General features: G+C 47.4%; 1 protein-coding gene across 3 annotated transcripts in view; it reads left to right on the top strand.

Moving 5' to 3' along the window:
• The window catches only part of LCP2 (lymphocyte cytosolic protein 2), a 38,842-nt gene extending 21,648 nt beyond the window's left edge, over positions 1-17,194 (top strand). Inside the window, exons 8-21 of one of the 3 annotated variants that reach the window (XM_084884014.1) lie at positions 328-425; positions 1,815-1,881; positions 1,965-2,048; positions 4,659-4,684; positions 4,801-4,820; positions 4,910-5,017; positions 6,357-6,387; positions 8,644-8,656; positions 9,326-9,455; positions 10,845-10,897; positions 12,029-12,123; positions 12,988-13,065; positions 14,571-14,726; positions 16,476-17,194. In XM_084884014.1, the coding sequence (XP_084740140.1) occupies positions 328-425; positions 1,815-1,881; positions 1,965-2,048; positions 4,659-4,684; positions 4,801-4,820; positions 4,910-5,017; positions 6,357-6,387; positions 8,644-8,656; positions 9,326-9,455; positions 10,845-10,897; positions 12,029-12,123; positions 12,988-13,065; positions 14,571-14,726; positions 16,476-16,598 (1,082 nt within the window). In that variant the 3' untranslated portion in view covers positions 16,599-17,194. Of the gene's footprint in view, positions 1-327; positions 426-1,814; positions 1,882-1,964; positions 2,049-4,658; positions 4,685-4,800; positions 4,821-4,909; positions 5,018-6,356; positions 6,392-8,643; positions 8,657-9,325; positions 9,456-10,844; positions 10,898-12,028; positions 12,124-12,987; positions 13,066-14,570; positions 14,727-16,475 lie in introns of all 3 variants that reach the window. The other 2 variants (XM_084884015.1, XM_084884016.1) reach the window with 2 other exon arrangements.
• The last annotated feature ends 645 nt before the right edge of the window (positions 17,195-17,839 follow it).

The raw sequence follows: 17,839 nt of genomic DNA on the forward strand, positions 1-17,839 counted from the left end.
AAGAGCCCAGAGCATTTGTGAGGGCGAGGAAGGGAACCCCCATAGGATCTCCATGAGCCCTGAGTGCCCATTTCACCCTGCCCAGGCAGCGGGGCGTGTCTCTGGCTGTGCTAGTATGTGTGTCAGATTCTCCACCCTGGAAACCCTGGAATGGACACATCCCTGCCACGGCCTGCGCTGGCGGAAGTGTGTGGGACCTCGGGCTCCTGGAGCCCTGAGATGCACAGAACTGGGTGCAGGATCTGTTTCTGGGAACCCCTGAGCGTGGCCCACCCTCGCCTTGCTTTAGCATTTCTCCTTTCATTTCACTGTGCTTGTGTTTCCCAGACCGGCCCCTCTCCGGGAAATCCCCACAGCAGCCGCCCGTGCCGCCGCAGAGACCGATGGCTGCCCTCCCGCCCCCACCAGCAGGCCGGAGCCACCCGGTAGGCCTCCTCACTCTTCTCTGTCCCTCTCTGTCCCTTCCAAAGGTCTCCTCTGCCAGAGAGAACAGAAGTCGATAAACATCTTCACCTACTCCCCACCAGTAAGACAGGATTATATGTAGGCTGGGGAAATGCATACTCACGGACTCACAGGGTTGTGTATATGTGTGTGCGTTTTTTTTGGGTGGAGTGAAATACTAGTGATTTTTATCTTATTGCTTATTGCTTATTGTTATAATGCTTATTGGTATTTTATTTTTTATAATAAACAATTTAAACTAATTGTATAACAAAAAGTCTCTCATTTTTGAAGTAAGTGAAAACTGTAAAATATACTCTAAGTAAATGACACCTACTGGTATTCCAAGAGTCCCAGGTCCCCTTCTCTCTCCTGCAAAAAAGATGTGCGCCACCTGCTGGCCAATGCCAGAAATTCCACGGGCAAAGGCCTGGAGACTATAAGGTTTATGAACAGTAAACCAGATGGAAAGAAAGACAGCAACTCCCTTTCCTCTTTCTCCAAACTTACAGTCTCAGGTCCTGGGGGCCTTTCTGAGTCCCAGAGGGACCCCGAGAAGAGAGACCCCGAGAAGTTCAGGATAATGAGTCAATATCAAGAAATGTGTTCTCTGCAGGAGGGATCTCAGCACTCTAACAGCTCTGGCAAGTGCCAAAGTGTGAGGGTTAGAGGGAGGGAGAGGACATATTGGCCCCAAAGCTCAAAATCAAGCGCACACCACAGTCAGGACCTCCTTCCTGAGGGTTGGCTCCCTCCTGCTTGTGCAGTTTCCTTGCGAAGGGGGCTCACAGACCGGAATTCACTTTACTTTTGAAATCTGAAGGCTGTGAACTCCGCTGTTGGGATGCAGAATTCCCTCACTCAATCAACAGCTATTGACTGAGCTGCTACTGTGTGCCCAGCAGCGTTCTAGCTGCTGGGAAGAGAGTGAGCATGAATAAGACAAATCAAGTCCCTGCGTTCATGAAGTTTTGATTTGGTCAGGGGGTACAAATAATAAAAAAGTAAGTAGATGCATAAACAAGACAATGGGAGCAGTAATTTGAGGTTAGGGAGACAGAAGACCCAGGAATGCGGTGGTGGGTGGAGGTAACATTGAGCGAGATCCACTAGCAGGCTTATCAGGGAGCAGCTTACTCACTCCGCTGCCATGCAGGAGTCACTTTGGGGGAGACAGGGCAGAACAGGGGGCTCCCATGGCAGGCTACTGTCCAGTCAGGGATCAGAGATTAAGATTGAGGGTGGAATATAGAAATGGGGAGAAGTGAACAAATTCGGACATATTTGGGGAGATCAAGCCACCAGGAACTGCTAATGTGTTGCAAATACTTCTTAACATTTGTGTGTTTTTGTTTTTCTTTTCCAAACAGCCACTCCCCACACCCCAGCCCAACCATGAAGAGCCTAGCAGAAGTAGAACCCCCAAACCAGCAAAGAGTGAGTACTGCTTTCTGGCCCGCCATGCCCCGCCCCCAGCCAACCATTCTTCTTGTAATTGTTTTCCTTCTTTTCCCTTCCAGTCCCGCCTCCTTCCATAGACAGAAGCACCAAGCCTACCCTCGATCGCTCGTTAGCTCCGTTTGACAGAGAGCCCCTCACACTAGGTCGGTATCATTCGTCTTGGATGCATAATAACGATGGGCAGCTTCTATAGAGTGCTTATTGCATGCCTTTCACACACACCAACTCATTTAACTAACAAACACCACGACACTACGAAGTGGGGGCTACTAGAACATCCTCATTTTACAGATGAGGAAACTGAGGCACAAAGAGGTAACTTCCCAAGATCGCTCAGCTACCAGGGGGAGACCCAAACCCAGATCAGCCTGAAGCCGAGCTCCTGCCCTTTGCCCCATGCTGGGCCTGCCTCTCCCTGGGGCCTTCTGTGTACACTCATCTCACTGTCCTCCTGAAGGCGGTGCAGGGGGCACTGGGATGCAGAGGGAGGAACTGGGCTGAGAGGCCTGTCATCAGCCATCTTGGTTACTATTTAGCAGCTCCCTGACCACGGGGACCTAACCTTTCCATAGCTACCTCCTTATTTGTACAGTGTGTATTCTATTCGGAGAAGATGCTTTGTAAAACTCTAACTTGCTAGTTAAATGGCAGGGCTACTTTTGTTGTTGTTTGTGTGCAGTTGGCCAAACGGTGGGTATACGACAGTCCTGTTCCCCCAGAGCTGACCCAGGGTGGTCTTGGACTGCAGCTACCTCCACATGAAGCTATTTTCAACTCGATTCTAAAACATAGCTACCATTTACTGAGCACCTACTATGGGCCCAGTGCTTTACCTGCCATAGTATTTCACCTACATTATCTCTACTCTCAAATTAACCCAACAAAGGGGGTATATTATTTCCCCCTGTCCATTCAGATGATGAAACTGAGGCTTGGAGAGGTTGAATAGCATCCTTAAATGTGATTAACTGGGTACAGGATTTGAACCCATGTCTTTCCAACTTCAGAGTGATGCTCTCTTCCACCACCTCCTCCTGCCACTGAAGATGCTGGCTTTTCCACCTGTGGACCAGAGAGTCCTGGGCAAGGACTGAGCCCCGGGATGGGAGGGATAAGGAGCCTGGAGGCCAGGCCCCTCCCGGGCCCTTTCTCCCTTCCTTCGCTGCACTCTGAGCAAGGCATTCGCCTTCTCCATCACTTCCTGGCCTCGAGGCTGCTGCTTGCTGCTGCTTTTCTTAAAGGGCCCCTGGCTCTGCTGGCTCCTGAGGGACTGGGTGCTGTCCCAAAGCTTCGCAGAATGGAACACTGCCATCAAGTCTCAGTCACCTCTGAGCTGACCCGGCCTTTTAAAAGTTTTCCTTTTCCTCTTGGCAGTGACCTTGTCTTGACAATGCCAGCTCTGCTCTCGGAATGACTCACTGGTCCATGATGTTTTGGGAGAACTAACCTCTTACAAAGCTCAGACTCTTGACAGGAGATTCCCAAAATGCCCAGAGAATACGCATAAATAAGGAATTTTTTTTTTTAAGAGAAAATCTATTCAGGCCTAAAAATAGAAGTTTTCTAGTTATCCCTCTAAAGTAGAGTTTTCACCTCCAAAAAGTTTTATGAATGACAAACTTATTTTTATACCACCGAAACACTCCCCTACTAGGCAGGGAGTCCTTCCCAGTCAGACAAGATCCTTAGCCCTACTGTGGGCCTGGCTGTCCTCAGCATCTAGAGAATAAATCCTGTAAAAACACAACTCCAGGTGGACTATTTCACCGTCGACCTCAGGGTGGTCGCTGCGCAGGACGGTGGGAGGGAGGGAGGAAGCTCAGCTGACAGGGACCAAGCGCCTGACCCCGTATAGAGTGTCACCTGACCCCTAGCAAACCTGTGTGCTTTCACCCACAAGCCCATTTCCCAGGTGAGGAAATTGAGACACAAAGACCTTAAAGAACTTGCTCAAGGTCATGGCGCCTTTACTTCTAGATTTGCTTGAATCCAGTTGAGTAACTGTTGTATTACACTGAAGACACAGGGCACTTAGGACAGAATAAAGTGGAAAACGCTGTGAATAACTTTGCAATGCAGAGTCCTCACTTCCTCAGGGAGCCTGCGGGTTATCTGCTCCATGAGAAAAGTGAGAGAAAAAGGAAGGAAGAAAAGAGAAAAAGAAAGGAAGAAAGACCAGCCAACCAAAACCAAAACCAAAACCTAAACCAAATGATTTGCGGCCCCACCAGGAGAATCGTCAGAAACCCTCTTCCCCAAGTTAAAAATCTTCCCAGAAACGAGAAATATAATTAATATTTTATATAATGTCAACGGTACCAAAGGGGTAGAGGAAAATTAACCCCTTCAGGGCAAATGGGTTTATTTCAGGTACAAATATAACCTTAGGCTTTATCCCAAGAACCTCTTGACCAATGAAAGAGGGCTAAAACTCCAAAAGACATTCAATCCTTTTATCACCCATTTACCTAAGATAAACTGGACGAGAAGCACAGAACCCAGGATACTGTTTGTATATCTGCAATGCTGTGTGACGATGGGCAAGTCACTTAATTTCTCTGAGCCTGTAAAATCAGGTCTAAGGTCTATGGTTCTTCACGGCTCGAACCCAAGCAGCTCCTTCTCTCCCTCTCCATCACCTCCCACCCCCCGTCATGGGACTCAGTTCAGTTTCATCAAACTATGTTTCAATGCCTGATGCTTAGCTGGTAAAGGCCAGAACTCAAGGCCCGTCTGCTCTTTGTCATTTACAGGAAAGAAACCAGTGCTTTCTGACAAGGTGAGCCGTTTTCCTGTTTGGTTGTGTTTGTTTTTGTTTTTATTGCGTCTTGTATCTTGACTTTATTCTTTGAAAAGTGCTGAGGCCACTCACGCGTCTCCCCTCCTGTCTTGCAGCCCCCGACCCCAGCAGGAAGGTGAGTGCCCTGTGGTGTCTGCGGGAGGGAACCGGTCTCCCTGGGGACTCTGGTTTGGGTCTCACACATCCTTTCTCTCAACTCTGCAGGCCTCTCGGGGACCATTTACCCAAGATCCCAAAGCCTCCTTTACCACCGACCACGGAGAGACACGACAGGAGTAGCCCCCTGCCCGGGAAGAAGCCACCGGTGCCCAAGTAAGTGTCCTCTATTGCTTGAGCTTGTCACTCGATGCAGATGCCCCGCCCCCTGCCTAGGGTAGCTTTACTGGAACCCGCATCCTGTTTGCCCCTGTGGCTGAGGGAATGCGAGGGCCCTTAGGCTGGATGCAAGGTCCAGGGTCCCTTTTGAAGAAAATGGCCATCCAGCCAGAAAGGGGTGAAGAGATGCTTCATCGGGGGCGTGGGGGTGACTGCTGTTTATGGGACCTTGTCCTCAACTGGTCACATGTGTGGCTGCATTTTGCTTTCACCTCAGGGCATGGGAATGGACCTGCCTGGCGTTGCAGTCTTCTGTACAGACAGCAGGAGGAGATAATGGAGGCGCAGGGGGTGGGGGTGGGGTTTGTCAGCCACTGAAAGTGTTTTCCTCATTTTATAACAGCAGAATCCTGAGGTTGCTCACTTTGCCAGAAAGTTCTGGAGGCCTGTTTACCAAAGGGTCAGGCCCAACCTCACACCTAACTAAGGACAAAGCCAAGGCTTCCGTTTATCTGAATAACAGTTGTAACTCTGACGCTGGCTCGGCCAGTGTGAGGCTTCAATCCGGCCCAGGGCTGGGGGACACCCCGAAACATCAGCGACCAAGTTAACATCTTCATGGAATATTTTAAAAGATCAAAATGAATGGGGGAAAATATCCTAATGAACAAAATGTCGGAATTTTAAACACACACAGGGAGATGTAGCCGGTGAAGCTTCCAGCCCTCACATTGAACGCCTACTAGGTCAATGTCGCCCCCCTTCCTGCGTCCCTCAGGAGGGAGCGAGTGCTGATGGGGATGCGGGCCCAGGCTCACAGCTGCCTGTCACAGCTCCACCACAGCTGCCACCAAGCCTGCTGGGCTGGCTGTGCGTCTGGGCAAAGCCCCAGAGCAGCAGTGTTTTCCAACTCTCTTCCCTTCCCCGAAGGGCGGGCCGGGGATGGCCTTTTACCGGCATCAGCGAAGGGGAAATTGAGCTCCGATGGCTCTCATTTGCTTGGTAAAACATCTATTCAATGAGATTTAATAGCTACTAAAGAGTTAGTTTGCTGGCTAGACCCTTCTCTCACTTGTAATTATTTGCTGCAGGAGCTGAACAGAATACAGGGCTGCCTCGCTCAGCTGGCAGCATGACAGAGCTCAGTCACCAGACCTCCCCCCACGGCCTCTCCCGGCTTTTCTGCTGGGTGTTGGGATTTTTTTTGTTTCCTATTTTGTCACGGCTCGATGGGCTTGATTTCTCATTATTACATCAAGTGAAACGATCTGTATTCTGAGGCCGGGTCTTTGAAACTTCAGTCTCACTTCTCTTTCTTTGCCCCAATTCATTTCAGGCATTCCCGGGTACCAGACCGGAGAGAGAATGTAAGTACACAATGCCATTCGGTGAACGCCTGGCACAGGGGAAGCTGGTGCGGGCTCCGCGGAGGTGGGGGTCCCTCTGTCCCTGCCTTCCTTGGAGCCCAGCCCAGAGACGACCCTACACACGGCGGGCTTCAGAGTCCTGTGCCTGTTGGGGCCTCCATCTGCCCGGCCTGCCCCCCTCCACCAGGTGCACTGCAGTAGCTCAGGCCCCTCTGAGGGCTGCGGGGTGGCTGGGTGATTACCAGCCCCAACCCTGGGGGCAAATAGCAGGTGAAGGGCAGTGGGTGGAAGGGGGAATGAAGGGAGGGATGGCCGAGAGGCTGGGCCTTGCAGCAGAGTTTCTAAGTCCTCTCTTTTCCCTTTAATGCCTGCACAACCTGCAAAGGAGGGGAGACAGCATTTATTGAATGCCTACTGTGTGCATGTTAGCAAGCTAGCTACATTTGGTGGGCCAGCTGGGTGCCTGGGACTTGCCCAGTTTTAGCAATGAAAGTCTCATGGCCCAGGCAAGTCAGGAAAATTGGTCACCTGGTTTAACACATGCTTTGCATTTACGGACCCCATTAGCAATCATGGTTTCTCTTATAAGAGCAAACTGAAGCTCAGAGGGGGTGACAGGCTCATTGCATGTTGAAAGCGAATAAGTAGGCAGCATCTGAGTCCTGTAGCCAATAAGCCTTCTGCAGGCTATCACACACCTGCCCCTAGTCAGAACAGTACCTGCTGTTCTGAAGCTCTGAGCTAGATGGTGTACTGGTTCAGATGAAGTGGTAAGACGTGATGGAGGCAGGCAAACCCACAGTCAACATGCTAAACAGTGTATAATCATGGGATGAGCTGCCGAGGTAAAGGGGAGAAAGTGACCCATGGGGGTCAAGGAGTCAGGGGTTACTTTCTCCCCTTCACCTCTTAAAGGTGACATTTGTGATGGCCATTGAATGCTGGGAAGGGCCCAGGATAGTGTCACCCTAAGAGAAATGGGTTTGCAGCCCAGCCTCAGAACGTCCCTAGCAAAGGCAGGTGGGTGGCAGTGCCCATGGAGCCCAGGAGCCAGAGGGACAAGCGGAGGGAAGGTGGAGAGTGAGGGTAACATCTCATTCCTGAGGTTCACAGACTCTGGAAGGTAGATGCTCATGTCACGAGAACCTGGGACTGGATCCGGTTGCAGACATGCTGAAGAGAGCTTTCACTGTGGGGACCCGCTGAGCCCATGTGTGCTAGCTCTGCAGCCCCGTGTGGGGGCTCTCAGTTGGCCACGTGGGATGAGTGATTCTGGCTATGATCCTTCTTGCCTCATCTTGGTGGTAGACCAGTAAGAGCTAACGTTTACTGAGCACTCCTCATATATGAGGCAAAAATAATAACTAATGTAATGCTCACAACACTTTCAAACAAAACAAGTCCAAGTTGCCAGTTTCGGTCTAGTCGGTGGCAACATGGCTGTTACCTCTCCCGTCATTTCTCATCTGAGGAGGAGAGCACTCGCCTCCCCCTTGCTCATTTCACAGGCTGCCCTGCAGGTCAATGTGCTGAGCGGTGGGGACGCACCGGGTAAGCCGCATCATAAATAAGTGGCAGCTGCTCTTAACGGGAGTGGCCATTGCACAGTAGAGCCCAAAAGAAGGCTGAGCTTTGGGTTAGACCAGTGGTCAGCAAACTGCGGCTCTTTGGCCCCTTGAGTGTGGCTCTTCCACAAAATACCATGGCCTGGGCAAATCTATTTTTTAGAAGTGGCATTAGAAGAAGTTTAAGTTTAAAAAATTTGGCTCTCAAAGGGAATTTCAATCGTTGTCCTGTTGATGTTTGGCTCTGTGGACTAATGAGTTTGCCGACCACTGGGTTAGACACATGCAGAGTTGAATCCAGTTCTGTCACAATTCCTTGGCAAGTTAGGAGTCCCACCTGAGTGGCTGGTTTCCATTGTAAACGGGGATGTTAAATCATTGATGGATTGCTGAGAAAGTTGGATGAAAGGTCATGTATGATCACTGGGGACAGGTAGTCATTACTGAGTCTTTGGGCACTTTGAGGCACCTCAGGGCCTATCTGATGCTAAATGTATAGTGAGAGACTCCGGGTGGAGTGTCCTTTGATGCCAGTTTGTGTTAAGGAATCATAAACCACTTAACTGGTTCTGCTCCCTACAATATATTCATTATAGAGTCGCTCACTGCTAATGTGAAATAGAGCCATTTATGTGATTGAGGAATTGCCTTGATGATAGACTAATATATGTTTTTTCCTTCCCTTCACCAGGATGAAGATGATGGTAAGTTCATCTTACAACTTATAACTCATCCCTTCATTTTTCCACTCAGGCATTCAAATGAAATTCTTTAGTCCAGAAACACCATCAAGTCCATTACATTTGTTAAATTAGTATTAAATGGACATATATCATGTGGCACACTGCATGGATATAATAAAATGGAATTGTTTGGCTGGATTACCAAAGAGAACTATTAAGTTCATGTGTATCGGTGCAAATTAATTAACTGTACAGTGCATGAAAAATGGCACGTATGGTTTGAGGGAAACATCTCAATTGTGCCCTCACATCAGAAGGATGAGACAGCATGAATCTGGCTTTCATAAAACAAAACAAAACTTATGAATCATTTCTAAAATGCATATGGTTCCTGACTGATAATTTTCTACCAATTTAGCATTTCAAAAAAGAAAGAAAAGGAAAATGTGCATTACAGAGGATGAGATAGAATGGCAGCATTTTAAAATGCATGCCAAGGTGAAAAGGCTCTAGAAAAGTCCTTGGGAGGTGGGGTCCCATCCTACCAACCACTTCCCAATAACATTTCATCTTCCTTGGAGTTTTGTATCTCTCTTTGGGCTAGTTGTTTCTAATCGGGGAGCAGTTCTGGAATGTTCTATGACACTTGGATCCTGATAATCAGCTTTACATTTTTCTCCTTTCCCGCAGTGCATCAGAGACCTTTGCCCCAGCCAAGTCTCCTCCCCATGAGCTCCAACACATTTCCTTCAAGATCCAACAAGCCATCGCCCAAGCCCTCCCTCCCATCGGGACACGCGTTCGGAGCGTTCTCAGAGAGGTTTGTGCAATGTCCTTAAGATCTCACTTAACACCTGGGTCCCCTGAGACTGAGCTAATGTGCCCTGAGGCCGAGCTAATGTGAGGCGAGATGAACGAGCCAGTGTACAGTAGGGTCAGAACATTTTGGGTCTTAAAAACCAAACCCAAGCTGATCACAAAGAGCCACACATCTTAACCCACTGTGTCCTCTGAGTCTGTGCTCAGGGTCAGAGAGGTACAGAACAGAATGCCTGATGGTCACCCCAGAGAACAGACTCCTTGGCAGGAAATGGGGAATATTTTCACTTTGTGAGGTAAAACAAACATATGACCACTCAAGAAACCCCGTTATTGGAGCTCACCCTGCACCTGGAACTGGAGATGGAGAAAGCCTACCGTGAACTTGGCAGGTGCGGAGAGTTCACTGTGCAGGCTCCTCCCCCGATCCCATCTCTCAATAGCAGCACGTAGCTCAGGGCCCACCAGGAGGCCGGCCACGGGCATGAGCAGGAAAAAGCCTCGGGTCGTTTCTCCCTCAGCAAGCCCACAGGATGCCTTTTGGTGTCCCCCAAGACCTCCGGCCCTTGGGGCTCACTCCCTCCTTTCATATCCAAAGGGAGAGGCCCAGTCCCACTCTAAATTCGGGACAAAACTCAACCATCGGCACGCCTCCCTCTCCACCTCCCCCAAATATCTGGAAGGATTCTCACTTCTTTTAATCTTCCTTGGGTGCCTCTTGCTCTGATTTGCTGCTGCTTCTCCCACTCCCAGCTGTGCCTCTTCCCCTGCCACACCTGCCATTTCCCACACGGTCCGCCCCACACGGACCCCTGCCCTCGCCTCCATTCTTACAAAACACCACTCCCAGGAGCTTGCTGAGCAGAGCAGACTTGGACAGAAGGTGTGGGCTGATGGGTGGGGGCATGGCTGTGCAGCGTGGACAGATGGCATTTAGGGTCCCCAGAATCCCTTTCTGTCTGCTGCAGTGCTGCCTGGTCTCTGTTCCTCACCTGCTCACTCTCTCATTGTCCACTGTTAGGTCCTGGGGGTCCCCTGCTCCCCAACTCCATGCCCATTTCTGTATTTCCCTAACCATGACAGGCCGTCTCCCCAAGGACTCTGCCATTCCCCAAACTCAAAAGCTCCAAACTGCAGCCACTTGTAAATAGGGAGTCCCTTGTAAATGCGCTTACTCACAGTTTCCTTGGTTTTGTCTGGCGGCTGGCGAAGCTTGCTAGACTTTGGACTGTGGTGAGATGCGTGTGCCCCGGTCCTTCTCCGCCCGGCTCCCGTGGTTTCAGGGCTGGGTGGGAGGTGATCACAGAGGAAGGAGGTCACAGGCCTGGTTCCCTCAGGCAGCCTCCCTCTGGCCCCTCCTCCCCCAGCTGAATGTGTTCTTTTCTCCCAGCAGCAGCTTCCCGCAGAGCCAGAGCGCCTCCCTGCCGCCCTACTTCTCCCAAGGTGAGTGGTCCGGCCCCCGGGGCCTACTCCAGGCAGCGCGCCCTCAGGACAGGGTCACCGAGAGCCTCTGGGTTCTGTTGGTTTCTAAAGGCACCGGATTTCCTCATTCAGCACTTAAATTGGTGTCTGTAGTGATCTAGGGTTTGGAAAGCACACACCTCCTCCCGAAGGCGGCCTTGACCTTTGACCTTCCCAAGCTGACCTCCCGGGCTTGCTGTTTTAATCCCAGGCTCGGCTAGTACTTGGCTTTCTCTGGAGTTTGTTTCCACAATGAATCTACACTTGACTTATAAATTGAGAAACATGTTTAAAACACAGATTAAGAGAACCCAACCCCCAAATTCCAATTCGGTAAGTCTGGGTGAAGCTGTGCCCTTTTTAAAAGAAATGCATTTTTATTGATTCAGAGAGAAAGGGAGAGGGAAAGAGAGATAGAAACATCAATGATGAGAATCACTTATCGGCTGCCTCCTGCATGCCCCCTACTGCAACCGGGCATGTGCCCTTGACCGGACTCGAACCCAGAATCCTTTGGTGTGCAGGCTGACGCGTTAGCCTCTGAGCCAAACCAGCTAGGGCGAGGCTGTGCCTTTTAAGTAACATCTCCTCCAGGTGTTCAAAGAGAGTGAGCAGCAGGGAGCAAACTCTGGTTCTAAAAGTTAATGATATTCTCAAGGTAATTTCACCTTGTCTTGGGCAACTGACATTTCTCTTTGTGAACATGTGAGAACGTAACTATGGTCAGTCCTGCCTTGTCACCACGTGGTGGCCGGGAATCCAGTCTGGGCAGTGAGGGCCTGGAGTCTATGAATGATTTGCCTCTTGAATATTCATCTGGCGATCGCATTGAGATGCCTGTGACTTTTCCCCCAACGGAGCTAGTCACTTCATGCTATGTAACACACATTTAAGAAGTCACAGGAATCGTGGTACTATGAAATTCCAGTGCCCGGCTGCAGAGCAATGCCAGCGGCCCTGGTGGTTTTGAGCAGGTGGAAACTGTTGTTGAACTAGTCTTCCTGAAATGTTAGTTGCTGGAAGCAACTGCAAGAACATTTTGGGAGAGGAGTGTTATGACAGAGTGAACCAGGGTTTGCAGTAAGTTAACTTCCAAATGCTGTGCCTTTGAAGGTCCTGGCAACAGACAGCCGCTCCGGTCGGAAGGCAGGAACTTTTCCTTGCCGGTTCCAACCAAACCCCGGCCACCGTCCCCGGGGGAAGAACAGGTAAAGACACACATATGTTTTCATTTTCCTCCAGCAAATGAATCACCATAAACTCCCACTGAATATTCTTTTGTACCTTTATCTTCTTGACCTTAATGTCATATATATATATATATATATATATATATATATATATATATATATATATGATTTCAGAGAGGAAGGGAGAAGGAAGAGAGATGGAAATATCGATGATGAGAGAGAATCATTGATCGGCTGCCTTCTGCATGCCTCACACTGGGAATCGAGCTCGCAACCCAGACATGTGCCCTGACCAGCCATCGAACCCGGACTTCCTGGTTCATAGGTCCATGCTTAACCACTGAGCCATGCCTCAGCTGGGCATGGCCTTAATTTGTTTTTAAGTGAAAATAATTAAAAGGGAGGATCCAGGTGAAAATATATATTCTCTTTCCTTGGTGTTCTTAAAGACTTTTCCAATGGCAAATGTGTTTTGCACTTAACAAGGAGTACCATAATCCTATTTTTCATCTGTTTTCTAGTTTATGACCTTGAATAGGTCCCTTGAATGCTTGTTAATTCAGTTTTTTCATTAAGTCCATTATTCTATTAAACTGAAGAAATTATTACATCTACATTTTTCCTGATTAGAGATTCCATTATATAAGAAATGCTTATTTGCAGATACCTTTGAAACCAGCGTCATGATAAAAAGCAGTTTGCAGAAAATGCCTTCTATTTAGCCTTACCTGAGTGATTCTATATTAAATTGAGAAAACAAACGTTTCAAACCTCATGGAATGGAGGTGGTGATTTATGAAAATTATTACTTGGAGGCCTTTCTTTGTACTTACTTATGTAACTGTACAATTTATTCTGTATTTTTAAAAATTACATTTTCAGAATTCATTAAGTGAAGAGTGGTACGTTTCTTATATTACCCGACCGGAGGCAGAAGCTGCTCTTCGAAGGATAAACCAGGTACTGTGCTGAAGTTCATTTTTAAGTATAAATATTAATGGCAGGAGAGGAAGGGGACTGGCTTTTACCGAGTACCACTTACGGGATAGGGATTCTGCTAGGCCCAAGCTGTTACATCGAAGAACCTGCTAGTGCTGACTTCCCACCCCCAGCAGCGTCCCAGTGATCCTGGGGCCCCGGGAAAAATCTCCAGGAAGGCCGCACTGGGCTGGCAGATCGCAGATTTTATCCTCAAAAAGGCCCAACTTATCTAGGAATCATACAGTGTCCAAAGACTCTCCCCCAAAGTTCCAGCATCTTACTGGTTCAAGCTCACTCTTCAGACTCCGTGGCCATTCACACGGACGGGAAGAGGTCACAGCCAGGCCCTTTCCTCTGGAAGTGTCCAGCTGCCATTTAATGTTGTCGGGTCTTGACCAGAGTCTTGTCATCCGGTGCTTACTTAACCTTAAATCTACACAAATCAGAGAGGCGAAAGTGAAGACGCTGCCTCTTTCACCTCTCGAGTCCACAACAAGGGTTCTCAACCTTCACTGCACCTGCAGATCGCCTGGGGGAGCTTTTTAAAATCCTGCTTTCTGGGTCTCACCTGGAGAGGTTCGGACTGAATTAGTCAGGGGCGCTGTGTGTGCACGGGGTCTCCAAATCTCTCCAGGGGATTCTAAAGTGAAGTCAAGCCTCTAAATCACTGATCCAAGGCTATATTTTTTCAACGGAAATGTTCTGACCGAAATTCACTCATTAACTTGGAATGAAAAGCACGAGGGAAAGCCATTAATGCAGACGGATGGCTCTATAAAGCCATCCTGATTCAGTACACGAAGAGAAAGTAGCTTAAGTGCCTTCTTACTGATTAACTCTAATTAATATCATTATCTTTACAGTATTCATATTAGCAATAATTTATGGAATAAAAATTTAAAGTACAGGACGAATCCCAACACTGTTTTAGGAAATATCAGGAAAAATATATAAGCACAGTGGGGAGGGACCAGGCCTGCCAGGGAGGCCGGTTGGGGGGGGCGATCATGCAGTTTTGGGCAGGGACCAAACACTCCCCCTGGAGGTCAGGAGGTTTAAAACAGTGCGTGAATTTCCAGGCGTTTGGGTGTTTTTTTTCTGACTTTGGCTGAGGGAAGAAGGGCAAGAAAATTAGCTCCCCAGAGTCGGGAGCTGTATCCTTTGTTGCCCAATCAAGACCTTATCTCACCTGGCCCTGGAGCCACTCACACGCCTACGTGTTTTATTCCTTTTATTCCCGAGAGGGCATTCCTTTCCATCAAAGACTGCAGAGGTTAACTTAGAGACTAAGGTGACCAGACGTCCCGCTTTTGGCTGTCCCGCCAAAAGCGGGACGTCTGGTCACCTTAACTTCGACCTTTCTCTGCTGTCCTTCCCCATAACCATTCCCGGGATTTAACAGTTTGGGACCTGAATGTTCACCAGCTTGGCTCGGCCCCCTGTTGACTTACTGTTCCCTTCCCCACACGCATGTTTCCTTTCAGGATGGCACTTTTCTGGTCAGAGACAGCTCCAAGAAAACAGCAAGCAACCCGTACGTCCTCATGGTGTTATATAAGGACAAGGTCTACAACGTCCAGATCCGCTACGTGGAGGAAAGCCAAGTTTACATGCTGGGCACTGGGCTCCGAGGGAAGGAGGTAAGGACCTCGGCTACAAAATGTACCCCAATTCTCCTGTTCTGCCTCCCTGCACGCCTACCGAATGGAACTTCGCTGTAACTTTCTTTGCGGGTCCGTGCTGTACGGAAGCTTTAGTTAAATCGTGTTCATGAAGTCCTTCATTTACTGAAAGGAAATAAAACAAAATATTAACAGTAGCCACACCTGTACCACAGGAATATTTCTTTTACCTTTTATTCCAAATAATCTAAAGTCACACGTGCAACTCTTGAAATCAGAAAGTGATTTCATTGAGATATGTAAACATTTAAATTTTTCCAAAGAGATCCAATTGGATGGTGTCAAAGGCAAATCCAAATCGTCATCTTTGCCACCTAATTTCCATGTAAGATTGCAGGGTATTTATAAGGCTGTATTTTAAATCAACAAGTGGAAAAGGGAAAATAGAATTTTTGTTGTGGTGATTATTTAGGTAGTTGGTTCATTTCCTACTAAAGCTGGAGGGGTGGCCAATGAAGGTGGCCAAATTGCCGAAGACCTCTTCCTGTGTTCAGCCGAGGTTTATAGCAGTCACTTTTTGGGTGGTAATCAGGTTGTGAGGAAAGCCTTTCAGAGCTGCTTTTTGCGAAGGAAAGTAACAGCTAAATTTACTGCTCCCAGCATTCTCTTTAAGTTCAAAGTTCCAGGAGGGAGGATCAGCCGAACCCAACATTCCCAGACTGAGAAACAGCCCGCCGTAACTTCCATTTCACTCCAAATATGTTCAAGTTACAATCATGTAAATGAGTAGGAAACCTCCCCCCCCCCCCCCACATGATTTTGGACAAACATTTGAATCACAGCTGCCCCGAGGGAGGTGCCTAGCAGAGTGGTCTTAGAGGAAGTGCATGGTCCTGTGGGGATACCTAGGTGACTTCTGACCCACCTAGAAGGATGGATGGGGTTTTCCCAGCCTGGCCATCCGGGATAGGGCGATCCAGGCACTGAATGCAAAGCCTTGGCTACAGAGCCCTGGGGAGTGTGGGGTGGCAGTGGGCAGGCAGCAGAGAGATCGTGAATGGACTATTGTGCCATGTTGCAGGTGTCCCTCCAGATACCAGGGACAGTGGCTTCATGATTCCTACACCTCCTCACATATTAATGATTGAGATATGGGACTCAGAAACCAAAATCAAAACCACCAAGAGAGGCAAAGGCAAAGGCATCATAATTAGACCCTTCTATATGTGATCCCCTGTATGAAGTTTAAAAAAAATTAGTCATGTATATACATATATACACTGAGTGGCCAGATTATGATGATCTCTGAACACAATAATCTGGTCACTCAGTATATGTGTATGTGTGTGTGTGTGTGTGTGTGTGTGTGTGTGTGTGTGTGTGTATATGAAATCCAGTCCATGAATTCAGCGGTTGGCCGGCCGGCCGGCCTGATGGTCGAACTCCTGGTTGAGGGGACAACTTGCATATTAGCTTTTAATTATATAGCATATACACTGAGTGGCCAGATTATTATGTGTTCAGAGATCATAATAATCTGGCCACTCAGTGTATATATAATCTTTTATCATAGTATATTGGATGTTGGTGAGAAATCCTTTTTTCAAAGTCCTACAGCAGAAATCGTTAAAACATTTGTCAAATTTTACATTAAAAAAATAAAAATCCTCACTTCAAAAGGTAGGATATTATGCAGATTAAAAAACTGAGGGTGAAATTCATGCTACCTGCTCCAGGGTTGATTTATCTCCGTTTCCAATCTTTCAGGACTTTCTGTCTGTGTCAGATATAATCGACTACTTCCGGAAAATGCCGCTCCTGCTCATCGATGGGAAAAACCGAGGTTCCCGATACCAGTGCACGTTAACCCATTCGGCGGGCGGCCTGTAGCACGTTAGCCCAGCAGGCGAACCTGCCGACTGTTCTGGACAAACACTTAGGACTGAATCGAACACCTTAGCATGAACATGAGGGTTTGGTCCTTTCGCTTAACAAAGTGTTTGAAATGAAGACTGTCATGTGTCCTATAATTTATTTATTCTTCTTCAGTGTTTGTGAAGTGCATGAGTGATAATGTGCACGCTGGCACTGTAGTCGTGCACTGTAATGATTTGTACAAATAATGTGCATTTTTTGATACCTGTTTCAAAGTAAGTACAGTAGTTCCCACAGCTACAAAAGTAACTGGGGGCAAGTTTCAAAACATTTAAACAATAATAACTTTTGTTATCACATAAAACTGATTTTTTGATAGCCAAACCTTGTCAGTCAGTGACAACCACGAGTTTTTATATGTATACTAGTAATTTGAAAATTACTAAAATTAACTTTCTTAGCAGCAATAATTTAAAAGGCTTCAAAAATATTTCATCCTTTCTTATTTGGTGTTCTTTTTGTTGGGGGGATTTTTGTATACTTTTTTATGAAAAGATAAATGCATGTTGGAATAACTTCCTAGGATTAAAATTAATTTGTCTTTTGCTTTATCTTTGGGTTCCTAAAACAACTTTATTGACTTTACTGTTTGGTCTGTACTATTATATTTTTGTTTTAACGCAAACTTAAGCTACAAATACAAAAAGAAAACATTTTAAATCAAATACATTTGGATTTAAGTATAAAGAAGCATGTATTGGGTCATGTGACTTGGAAGTAAATGGTAGGAATAGATGTCAAGGATTTGGTTGTAAATTTTACCAAAGTCTTCCTAGGAAGATAAAAAAGCAATGAATATACACAGAAAAATTCCTGGCCAGATAAACTTTCTTCCACCTCTTCTTATCCCCCTGCCAACTGTCATAAAGACCTTTCCCTCATCCTTCCCATAAGAGCTTTATAAATTCTGCAAAGGAATGCAGCTCTTTCCTTGGCTAACATATCTCACTTAACAAGCAGTAGGCATTTTGCAAAACAAAAACCTGGCATTCAGTGGTTCTTCAAGTTTTGCCTTTTGGACTCTTGGTTATTCTTCCACAACTTGTACTAAGAAAAATTGTTTGCTTCTCTGCTTAATCTACATGTTTTCCGAGTGGCAAAGAATATCTTGCAACTTCATTTCATGAGCTAATAGAACATAGAAGGGATTAAGAGGGTCACCGGGTTAAAGCTGACACTTTGCTATGATGAGTGTG

Source organism: Pipistrellus hanaki, assembly GCF_964339955.1.
Source record: "Pipistrellus hanaki genome assembly, chromosome: 5".
NCBI lineage: Eukaryota > Metazoa > Chordata > Mammalia > Chiroptera > Vespertilionidae > Pipistrellus > Pipistrellus hanaki.